The 11,540-nt window shown below is 44.4% G+C and overlaps 1 protein-coding gene across 1 annotated transcript; it reads left to right on the top strand.

Annotated features, from left to right (window-relative positions):
• Positions 1-326: 326 nt before the first annotated feature.
• On the top strand, positions 327-6,621 carry gpn1 (GPN-loop GTPase 1). Its single transcript, XM_030413277.1, has 13 exons — positions 327-534; positions 1,804-1,897; positions 2,007-2,113; positions 2,653-2,690; positions 2,808-2,886; positions 2,966-3,060; positions 3,824-3,869; positions 3,959-4,105; positions 4,366-4,448; positions 5,120-5,159; positions 5,318-5,408; positions 5,597-5,701; positions 5,800-6,621. Exons 1-13 carry the CDS (start codon positions 367-369, stop codon positions 5,904-5,906), a joined length of 1,200 nt encoding a protein of 399 aa, XP_030269137.1. The 5' UTR covers positions 327-366; the 3' UTR covers positions 5,907-6,621.
• The last annotated feature ends 4,919 nt before the right edge of the window (positions 6,622-11,540 follow it).

The following is an 11,540-nucleotide window of genomic DNA, read 5'->3' as shown; positions in this document are numbered from 1 at the left end:
CAGGCTCTTCAGCTCGCACCACTCATCGTTAGATTTTTTTTTTCCTGTGTGTGTGTGTGTGTGTGTGTGTGTGGCTTGAGGTAATGATAGTCCTCGGGCCCTAATAATAAAAAAAAAATGTAAAGAAAGATCTGTCAAGATTTTAATATTGGATGTAGCAGCAGGAACCAATGACACAGAAACTTATTACATCAGTCAGTGGAAGAGAAAATTATTTTACAACACCAGCGCCTTGACGTCAGCTCCAGCGTCTTTACGTCAGCACCAGCGTCTTTACGGCAGCACCAGCGTCTTGACGTCAGCACCGGCGTCTTTACGGCAGCACCAGCTTGTTGACGGCAGCCTGTTCCCACAACATCAGACAACATGGCAGAAGCGGCGCAGTCTCCCGCAGCTGAGGAGGTTCTGATGGAGAACCAGGAGAGTTCGGCGGCGGGGACAGACAGCGGGACACCGGGAGCTTCTGCCCGGGACAAACCGGTGTGTCTCATCGTGCTGGGCATGGCGGGCTCCGGGAAAACCACCTTCGTTCAGGTAAGTTAGCGAGTTTGGCTAACGGTGGCTAACAGCATGAGTTAGCTCCTTCAGCCAGGTCACAAAGTAAGACAGTCACAGTTTATATGAGTGCTTTAAAAACCCGCTCAGTTCCGAGTTCGGATCAGAAACTAGTGACTGATGGAGGAAGAAGGTGATGTGCTCACCTGGTGGGTCGTGACGTGTCTCGCTGTTAGCTGGTTCCGTTAGCTGTCACTAGCATTAGCCTCTGGAGTCTGTGTGCATCACTCATCTCTCTGGTTCTGGTTCTGGTGATGTTCTACATATTTCTTATTATCTACGAACTCTATGAGAAGACCAAACCAGCCGTGACTGTATCTAGTGACATCATTCTTCTGGATGTGTTGGATTGTGGCTGAATTTAAGAATCAACATCTCTGAACCTGCAGACAGTTAAAATCCAAAGTGTTATCTACAAGAGTCAGGGAGGAGATCTGTTGTTGTTCCTGCTGATCTCATTTAATTGCATACAAACTATTCAACCTGTCCCCCTGTCAGGTTGATGTTACATACAGTAGCTCTCTGGTTTTAAATTATTTAAATTAAATGTCAGTAACACTGAAGATTAAACAGCTCCTGTCTTTCAAAGACTTCTGTTGACATCTGAGCATGTAGACATTCAACAGAACTGGAGTCCATCTTTGTAGAGAAATATTTATTTTGATTGATAGTTTAACTGTCGTGTGTTTATTATATAGCCTCCAATTTACAGTACAAATATATGAAACGTCTATATTTGGTCTTTTGCTGTTATTTTTTTCATTCTCCTCTTTTAAATCGTGTTATTTAAACATCTAAAGACATATCTTTTTAGCCTGACTTTTAATTAGAGTGCCTCGTCATTTAGCTCTTTTTATTTTTTATTTATTTTTATGTCATTTATTCTATGTCACTCGGTTCTTATATCCTGACTCTTCGCTTTTTACGTATTTATTTCTTACTCCATGCTTGTACTTACTACTTATTTTATTTTTATTTTATTTTATTTTTTATTCATTCACTAGCCTTTTATGACTGTTGTAGTTATTGTTTTTTCTCTGCCTTTGTATTTATTTATCTGTCTGCTTTTTACTCAATGAATTATTGTTGTCTATTTTTAATTTTGCTCTGTGAAGCACTTTGGGCTGCATTCATGTGCGACAGGTGCTACATGAATAAATAAAGTTGAAGTTATTATGCCTGCAGTTCTGTACAGTCACAGATGATTGTGGCTCTGTTTTGATCTCACAGTGTTTTTGTGTCTTCCAGAGGCTGACGGCTCATCTTCACTCTCAGAAAACTCCTCCGTACGTCATCAACCTGGACCCTGCCGTCCACGAAGTCCCCTTCCCCGCAAACATTGGTGAGTGGACCGGTCTGTTTCCCAGAAACACTCAACAGATATTAAACAGAAGGTGAACGGTAGCGTACATACGTATCAGCCTTCAGTCTGTGTGTCCTCTCTCCTCCAGACATCAGGGACACTGTCAACTACAAGGAGGTGATGAAGCAGTACGGCCTCGGACCGAACGGAGGCATCGTGACATCACTCAACCTGTTCGCTACACGCTTTGATCAGGTGACTCAGTCTGACTCCGCCTCCTCTGTGATCTGTTGAACCCAGATTAAAGAATTAAACAAACCAAAGCTGTCAGGACGTAATCAGGCTTCTTTAAAGTCTCGGCTCTTTACATTTTTAATGTTGAAGGAAGTTTCTGAGGATCTCGTTATTTCTGATGTCCATCTGCTGTAAACATCCATAATTATCTTAGAAATCAGAGAAGACTCTGCAGAACCTGCCTGACAGTCTTCATGTTATTAAGTTTTCCACAGTATCACAGTAATCCAGTGACAGTTGTTTGTACATGAGGTTATTACAGTTGTAATTATTATTCAGTGGGAGTGAAAAATTAACTATTTACATCCTCAGGATTTTGTTCTCGAGGGGAAGTGTTGTTATTTAAACCCATCCAGTCTGAAACAGGCTTTAGAAAATATTAGCTGCCTTCTGTGTGAAACTGTTTTGATTTAAATGTCCAGATGTGACGTGTTCTGATGAAATCATGATTAAAACCGGACTGAATAATGAAAGAACACGTGTGTGTTTGTGTCCTTCAGGTGATGCAGTTCATAGAGAAGAAGCAGCAGAATCATCGGTCAGTTTATATGATTTAAACTTCCTGTGTGGTTCTCCGCTCAGCTGGATCCTCGCGGTCCTCTTCAGCCTCTCTGTTTCACACTGAGCTTGTCTCTCTGACCTTTGACCTCTGCAGGTATGTGCTGATTGACACTCCGGGTCAGATTGAAGTCTTCACCTGGTCTGCGTCTGGAACCATCATCACAGAGGCTCTGGTTCGTCTGCACGCTGTTGTTTTCCTCCTCTTTCTCTTGACACATGACACTCAGTTTGTATTCGTCCTGTGTGTTTCAGGCGTCTTCCTTCCCCTGCGTCGTCATCTACGTGATGGACACGTCCCGCAGCGTCAACCCCGTCACATTCATGTCCAACATGCTGTACGCCTGCAGGTACATCACCGTCAGGTTACTTTTATAGACGCTTGGGTGTTATTTTGATCTTGTTGTCGACTAATTATATCAGTAATAATATCATCCTGCTCAGCAGGTTAATAGCTGAGCTCTGTGAACACGATGACATCATGAAAACAACTCTGACGAGTCAACAATAGTCAGGGAACACAGTGACGCAGTGACGGGGGTTCTCCAGCAGGGGGAGCTCAGAGAACAGATACCAATACTGATGCTGTGCTCCGAGTCATTATATAAAAATGATTCCTACTATGCAGTTCTACATTTGGAGTTAAAATTGAGTAATATTACATGTTTACAAATGTTTTGTATGTCTTGAATGAATATTAACACTTTCACATAAAAAAGTTTCACGGACATTTTAAGATATACAATCAAAACATCATTTCTGGAGCTGAAGTGTTTAACAATATTTAACATATTTAACTACATGAATGTGACACAGAATCAACATTGAGTTAAACAAAGTGAAGACTGGTGGACATATTAATGTTTAAAATGACAGATTCTTTGTCCAGGAAAAGAAATGACCACCATCATTAATTTGATTTGTTGCTAAACATTCATCAGCAACTGTTCCAATAAATACATGCTGTAAATGATTCTTGATGTTCAGGACACATTTAAATTTCATCTCAGACTCTCAGCTGTCAGAAGCTGCACTGTGTCATGTGACATCGATCGTGTCTCACATGAATCTTCAGACATGATGTCAGTCTCAGCTGATGTTTCTCTCCCTCAGTATTCTCTACAAGACCAAGCTGCCCTTCATCGTCGTCATGAACAAGGTGAGCTCACCTCCTCTCTGCTCATTAATTATTCATATTTCATCTTGTGTTGTTGTTGACTGGATTCTCTCCTGTTGTTGTTTGTGCAGACTGACATCATCGACCACAGCTTCGCCGTGGAATGGATGCAGGACTTCGAGGTCTTTCAAGATGCTCTGAACCAGGAAACCTCGTACGTGAGCAACCTGACGCGCTCCATGAGTCTGGTTCTGGACGAGTTCTACACCAACCTGAGGGTAAGAAGTCTTCACGTGTGCACAACATGATATGGCAGACGGCTAAAGTCTAAAGAATAAATGCTCCAGCTGTGATGGTTCTCATTTTAGATCGATTTAAAAAGGATCGTGTCAAAAACTCCTGTGGCCTCCGTCTGCAGGAGGTCTGTTTACCGATCGAGTTAATCTCTTTTCTTTGGGTGTAACTCAGATTTCTCAGCCAGGTAGGAACCAGTCCTAAAGATGAACTCCTCCTGACAGTGTTGTCTCTGTGTCTGCAGGTGGTGGGCGTGTCCGCAGTGACAGGAAGTGGACTGGATGAGCTGTTTGTTCAGGTGGAGGACGCCGCCGACGAGTATGAGAGGTGAGTTCATCAGCCTGTTTCAGTGTGCAGGTGCACTAACACAGCTACTCACCTGTAGTGTTCACACCTGATGTCTCCCGCTCACTCTGAGACTCCACGTCAGGCAGGACGAGGCAGTTAATTAAAGTTTAACTGGTCTTATTTAATGTAAAAGGCTGCCGCCAACTCCTGTGATGCACCTGAAAATAAACAATGAACAGAAGAATAAGAACATGAGCAGAGTTTACTGTGTCATTGTTCCTCCCACGCTGCAGCTTACAGGGTGTAATAATGTGTCCCGTCCAACTCAAAGAGACAGAATGACTCATGTTGGAGAAATGTATCTGAGGGCGGCTGCGTAGAGCAGAATCTGGATCTGTGTCTAAACGAGTTTCATTAACGAGAGCCATCTCAGTGCTGCGGTGAGGAGGAGGATGGAAAGTTACGGCTGTAGAAATGATTTAACTTTAAGACGGTTTGATATTTGTCTGCATTAAAGCTTACATCAGCTCACACCTGGATTGTCTCAGGTGAGGCAGTGATGTGTGTGAAGTGTCTTCTGTCTGTCTGTCTTCTGTACTCAGGTCTGAGCTCACTGTGTCAACCTGAGTTCACAAAACTTGTCTGATATTTTTTCTCCCTTGTCGTGTGAGTTTGTGTGATGCACTGAACTCTTCCTCCTCCTTCCTCAGGGAGTATCGACCCGAATATGAAAGACTCCGTAAACAGCTGGTGAGTGTGTGTGTGTGTGTGTGTGTGTGTGTGTGTGTGTGTGTGTGTGTGTGTGTGTGTGTGTGTGTGTGTGTGTGTGTGTGTGTGTGTGTGTGTGTGTGTGTGTGTGTGTGTGTCCTCACATGTCTCCGTGTTGTAACTGACTTCCTGTCCTTCAGGCGGACGCTCAGAGCAAGAAGCAGCAGCAGCAGCTGGAGCGACTCAGGAAGGACCTGGGAGCCGTCGACATGACGAACACACCTAAGACAGGTAGAGCTGACGGACACAGAAGATAAAGTACACAACGCTTTATTTTACAGCTCTGTGGTGTCCTGATGACTCCCAGTGCCAGAAGACAGTCAGTGTTTATTGCTAAAAGAAAAACTTGATGGTGAACTGAAGGCTGATTGTTGTGCTGTAATTTATTGTTGTATTGCTGTTTGACTTCCTGTCCACAGAGGGAGCTGACATCGCCGGGCCCAGTGACCTCATCATGACCCGTGGTAACCCTGACGAGGAGGAGGAGGAGGAGGACAGCGACACGGACGACATCGATCACAGCGGTGAGAAAAGACTGTAAAAAAACAAAACAATACAAAAATACAAAACAAAATCATGTAAATGATTAAACTGAAATCTTTGGTTCCCTTTTTGTTTTCAGCTACGGAGGAGAGCAAAGAGGCCGACGCCTTTGGAAACTTTCTGACTGAGAGGAGGGAGGTGGTTCAGGTCCGAAACAAAAAGTGTGCCGTGCCTGACGGACCCTGATGACCTCTGACCTCTGACCTCTGCTGATGACCTCTGACCTCTGACTCTGTCAAGAAGAAAAGAAACGACAGAGACTGAATGAAGGTGAGGGAACTCAGGAACCTCCTGGTGGTTTCTCCCTGTGATACAGACTCTCACCTGGAACAGAGACGAGTGAAGATTCCTCCATCGGTGACGTTCAGACATGAGATCTGAACTTCCTGTGTGATCAGGTGACCTGTGACCTGTGACCTGGTCCTGCAGTAAAGCTGCTCCTCAGCGTCGCTCCCTCCCTATAGAGACAAACTTATATTTTTATATCAGAAAAGACTTTATTCTGCTTTTCTCGTGTTCTTCATTCTGTTGACTTTTGTTTGTGAAGCACTGACACTGACTACCATCTGCTAAATAAAAGTGAGCTCTTTCCTCACAGTTGGTTTTAGTTCAGGCTGTTTTTGATGTTTCCACCAATCAGATTGTTCCATATGAGACTCCAGCAGCCGTGCTTCATTTCACAGTTAGCTTCATGCTAACGTCAGTGTGATGATTAGTGTTATCATCACTGAAGTGAAACAGTCACAGCTCCAACATGTTGTTTCACCAGATTCCATGTGAAAGCCAGTTACATTTAATTTGTGTTCTCGAGTTCACAAGTTGTTTCTGTCATTATGGAGGAATTACTAAAATGTTGTAATCACAAGATAATGAATTAAAAGAATCAATTTCTGTTGGTGTTTATCAGGTCAGCGGTGTCGTGTCCCAGCATGCACGTCTGGCTCGACATGTGCAGCTGAACATGTCAGAGTACGCTGCCTGTTAGTGACGGCAAACCTTCAGAAAAGGTTCATATGGTTTGAAAACCAGCTGACAGAGCAGTCGACTGCTGATGAGTGTTATCATGTCAGCTTCTCGTCATAAATTATAAAAGTCGACTGATGTTTTTTCAGTGCCGACACAAACGATCAACATTCACAGTGAAAATAAGAATATTAATGTCAACGTTGAGAATAAGCAGCGATGGAAAGCAACCAGCTACAATTTACTGAAGTACGATTTTGACGTTCCATTTTCTGTTTCCACTCAGAGCTGAAGTGCTGCACTTTTAAATCTATTTATTTAATTGGCAATCAAAGACAAAAAGCACAGACATCAGTAATCTGTAATAATCTGTCTGCTCAGGGAGAGACGACGACGATGATGAAGATGAAGAATGTCCAGTTGATTAACACTGAGCCGTCAGCCGCTGTGACGGTTGGAGGAGATCCTGCAGGATGTTGAGCTGCTTTCTTTTGTACTGGCGGCTGTTTCTGTTATTTAGTCCACTTCCATTACTGATGGCAGACAAAGAGACTGAGCTCTCTGAATGGAAGAAAAGAAACTCCCACACACTGTTCACTTCAGAGCAGCTCCACGCTGTGATGAGCGGAGCATCCTCAGTCGTTTCTCTGTGATGGAGGCCGTCAGCGTCTCGGCTCCCGACAGAAGCTGAGCTCGTGTTTGAGTCTTTCTCTGTTCGTCTCCATTCATGTCTGAGCTGTGTGAATGGACTCAGATCCTCCGCCTGCCGACCATCTGCCAACACGCTCTGCTCGCTCGCCTACAGGCGGACGAGCGTGGTCGATGTAAAGAGCAGCTGACTCACTTTCACATTTACTCGAGTACTGAAGGATGAAACTGAGCTTCTTTTACTTCATGGACAGTTTTTCTTTTAGTGTCACTGTGAACTTTTACACTAAATTAATCTGCCTTCATTAGTTACTTTACAAATTAATTGTGATTTTTCTTTTTTTTTGCACAAAACTAAGAGTTTGTAAATTATGTATTTTTTTCTTAGCAGACTCATGTCTGTGGTTCAGGCTCACTGTCACATTTCTCACTAGTTTCTCCAAAACATTGATGGAGAAGAGAAACGTTAGTGTCGGTCACATCTCAGAAACTTCACCTGTAAAACCTGCTTTCACATCAAAGTCACCTGATGACATCACAGCCGTCAGCAGCAGGAACACTTTACTGCACCGGATCAGACTTCATGTGTTTTACTGAAGTATCCAGATACTCTGCAGGTCAAAACCAGCAGATTAAAGTCTGTGAAAAGGCTGCAGGAAAAACAGCATATAACATATATTTGTTGACTGAGTTTAACTTGTGTTTTTGTTTTCGGCCTTGTGTTTCAACAGGACGATGTCATCAAAATAAATGATTTTCAATAGACAGTTCTCAGAGGATCGAAATGAAATGATTCATGAGGTGATGCATTACATTATTATATATACAGATTATTGGATTTTAAAAGAATAGAAGGAACCAAAGAGAACAGAACAGTTCTGGAGCGTCGCAGTAAAACAGCAGCTGAAGTTGATAATAAGAAAAATTCAACTCTGTTTTACTGTGACGCTCCAGAACTGTTCTGTGGACTGCGACACTTCACCTGACTTCAAGCACAGGTAATAAAGTTCACATCCTGCAGTCACTGTTTTATTCAAAACATCAAACATTACAAAAGATTTTTTTTTAAATGTGCCGGTCGGTGAAGTGTGCTGACTGCCGACAATTCCTGGTTTGTCTCCAGGTTCGGCTCGTCCGTCTGCCTCTCAGGTGAGTTTCTGGAAGCGTCCGCCTGCAGCAGCAGTGACTCACCTCCGCTGACATTCAGCCCACACTGTTGTCTGTTCTCTCTCTCCTCCTCCTCATCCTGCCCCCTCCTCTTTCCCTCCCATCCCCTCTTCTCTCCCTCCCCTCTGCTCTTCTTTCCCTCCCCTCTTCTCACCCTCCTCCTCCTCAGTGGGCTGCAGACACGACCAGAAACAGAAACGCTGGCAGTCACGACGCCTCGCCGACACAAATAAAACACACGACTGCTGGCTGAGAGTCAGACTGCTCATTCATCCTGAGGCTGAGACACACACACACACACACACACACACACACACACACACACACACACACACACACACACACACACACACACACCACACACACACACACACACAGTTAAACTGGTCTCGACTGGTTCACACTGGCGGCTACATCCATATCTCCCAGTTCAGATTTGTCTCTGCAGCCTGTGATATAAATGATTCCCTCCACACAGCGACACCTGGAGCCGTCGGGTCAGTTCACCTCAGCAGTGACGGGGTTCATGTTCTCCACTCTCACTGACCTCAGATCTGTGAGCTGTGTGTCTGTTTCATAAATTAAATCTCTGTAGACTGAAAGTGTGGAAGTGTTGAGATGATTTAACCTGCTGCTCTGAAGTGTTGCTGTGTGACGAGTTAGAACGAGACTCCAGAATCTGCTTTTCTTATCAAGAGGACCATTAAATGTAAGAGAGCATGAGGTCAGTGTGGGTCACTGGTACCATGTGGACCAGTCCTGAATGTCAGAATCTTTCTGGACTGATTGGAGCAGACTCAGATCACCTGTGTGCAGGTGTGCAGTCTGAGTCCTGATTGCTGAGTGACAGCAGCTTGGGTCATTCCCCTCTCAGCCAATCAGAGGGTGACGACGCCCTCCTGTAAAGGCTGAAGAGAGGTGAGACTGACACACCCGGGTCACCCTGGTTCTGTCTGACCCGCTGCAGAGCTCATCCCAACAGACTGTCAGTCGGTACCTGAGCTCCTCTATGAACCGTCAGTGTTCTCACATGTCGTTCATTTGATCTTTGGAGTAAAAGAAGAAATAGATTTTTATTTTCCCATTAATACCAAAGTATTTAATAAAATGATTCCTGCTCACAGTTCTATTTACCTCAAACCTAATTGATTAATTTATTTGATAAAAAGTTTGACATTCTTAAGACACAACTCTTAAATTCAGTCCACAGCTGAATGACGATCCACAGCCGGGCTGCAGGTCAGAATCACCTGCACCAGCTCAGCGAATCACATCAAGATCTCCACGAGCCGACAGAGTCGTATAATATCTGACCAGTCCACAGAACATAACCAAGAAATCCTACAACTCAGAAAACATCCGGCACACCAGATGATTCTGGTTTCCTTTCTCACTCTTCCAGTTTTCTGAGGGAATCATCTGGTCCGGTCCGGTTTGTTTGTTTCATATGCTGCGGCTGGTTCCTGCACCAAATCCACCTCAGACTTGAAGGTAACTGTAAAGACACAGACTGTGTGTAATGTGGGTCGGTGCTGTCGGACCGGTGCATCACTGATTTATCTGCCTGTCTGGGAATCAAACCAGCGACCCGGTCTCAGGTCGGGCGGTGGTTTCCTCTTGAGATCGCAGAGGGAAAAATCTAGGGAAGCTTTCTGTGCAATTATAAAGGAGACCGTCTTTGAGTTCTTGTGCATGTTAAAGGTATTTATAGTTAAAAGTCCACATCAACAGGAGCTCCTCTCCCTCCTGACACCTGAAACACTTTGTTCAGTAGGCTTTTATTATGAAGCAATTACAGGAAATTAAACGTGTTTGTAGCTGAATCAGCAGATCCACTTTGTTAGCGGTGATTCTTCAGTAGTGCTGCAGAGATCAAGACCAGCGTGTTATTGGTTTAAGACTCACCTTCAAGCAGGTAGACCAGCTGTGATGGAAATGCAAAACCCAGACTGTGCTGAGTCAGAGCGAGTAGAACCGGGCCGGCATATGTGATGTAAACACGTAGATGTGGGTCGAGCTGATTTCAGATCATCTGCTGCTCTAACGTGTGCTGTTGTGGTGATATTCACACACGTTCTGCATCAAACTGCAGGAAACACATCAACAGAGCCGACCGGAGGCAAGTCAGCAGCGCTGGCTCAGTCGTGTTCGAGCCGACCAATCAGAGCAGACTAGGGAGAGGTGTCTTAAAGAGACAGGAGCTAAAAACAGCATTTCAGTGTGACAATATAACAAATCTGATGTGTTCACTGAGTCTTACAGCATGTAGACCTGCTGGAGGTGTTTAACACAGCTGCAGTCTACAGCAGCAGCTCAGAGCAGCTGAGCGTCACAGAGAGAATGTGACTGATGACAAACTGATAATCTATACAACTCAACATGGCAACGCTCTGCCAAATACAGTGAACAGCAGCCTGCAGTCTAAACTCAGGGCTCCTCCACCTGAGTGATGATGATGATGATGATGATGATGAAGAAGAGGGGTGAGGAAGCAGAGAAATCAACACAAATCATCTTCTGTGTTGATCAAATAGCAGAAAGTTTAATCACTCTAACAAAAACATTTCTTCAGTGATGACATCACCATCATCATCATCATCATCACCATCATCATCATCACCATCACCATCACCATCATCATCATCACCATCATCATCATCACCATCACCTTCATCATCATCATCTTCATCATCACACCTCAGATGTTCTGTGTATCTCACCTCAGCTCGATTATCAGCTGTGGCTCCTTCTTTCTTTCTCATTTCGGTTGTCATGACATCACTCTGTGTTGAGCTCAGTGCAGTGACCTCATTGTCAGTGACATCATCTCCCAGCCTCAGAGATGATGTCATTGCTTCCAGTTAGTCTGCGGCTGTTTTTCCTCGAAAGCTTCCTGCAGAGCCCCGCCCCCGACTCCACATCAGACCTCTGCTCTGTTCTACTGGGTTCTACTGTGTTCTGCTGAGGTCCATCTATGTGTTCTGTCTCTATGATGGGCCCGGTTCTGTCCACAGTAAACAGCTCTGTCTGTTCTGCAGTACA

This window comes from Sparus aurata, chromosome 4 (genome assembly GCF_900880675.1).
Source record: "Sparus aurata chromosome 4, fSpaAur1.1, whole genome shotgun sequence".
NCBI lineage: Eukaryota > Metazoa > Chordata > Actinopteri > Spariformes > Sparidae > Sparus > Sparus aurata.
Note: the sequence above shows the minus strand (reverse complement) of the source record. Positions and strands in the feature narration are given on the sequence as shown.

Excerpts from the sequence above, each read along its gene's own strand:
- gpn1 (XM_030413277.1), top strand. The coding sequence starts at position 367 with ATGGCAGAAGCGGCGCAGTCTCCCGCAGCTGAGGAGGTTCTGATGGAG. Across the intron at positions 3,870-3,958 it reads TCATCGTCGTCATGAACAAG|ACTGACATCATCGACCACAG; the intron begins GTGAGCTCACCT and ends TTGTTTGTGCAG. Across the intron at positions 5,160-5,317 it reads AAAGACTCCGTAAACAGCTG|GCGGACGCTCAGAGCAAGAA; the intron begins GTGAGTGTGTGT and ends CCTGTCCTTCAG.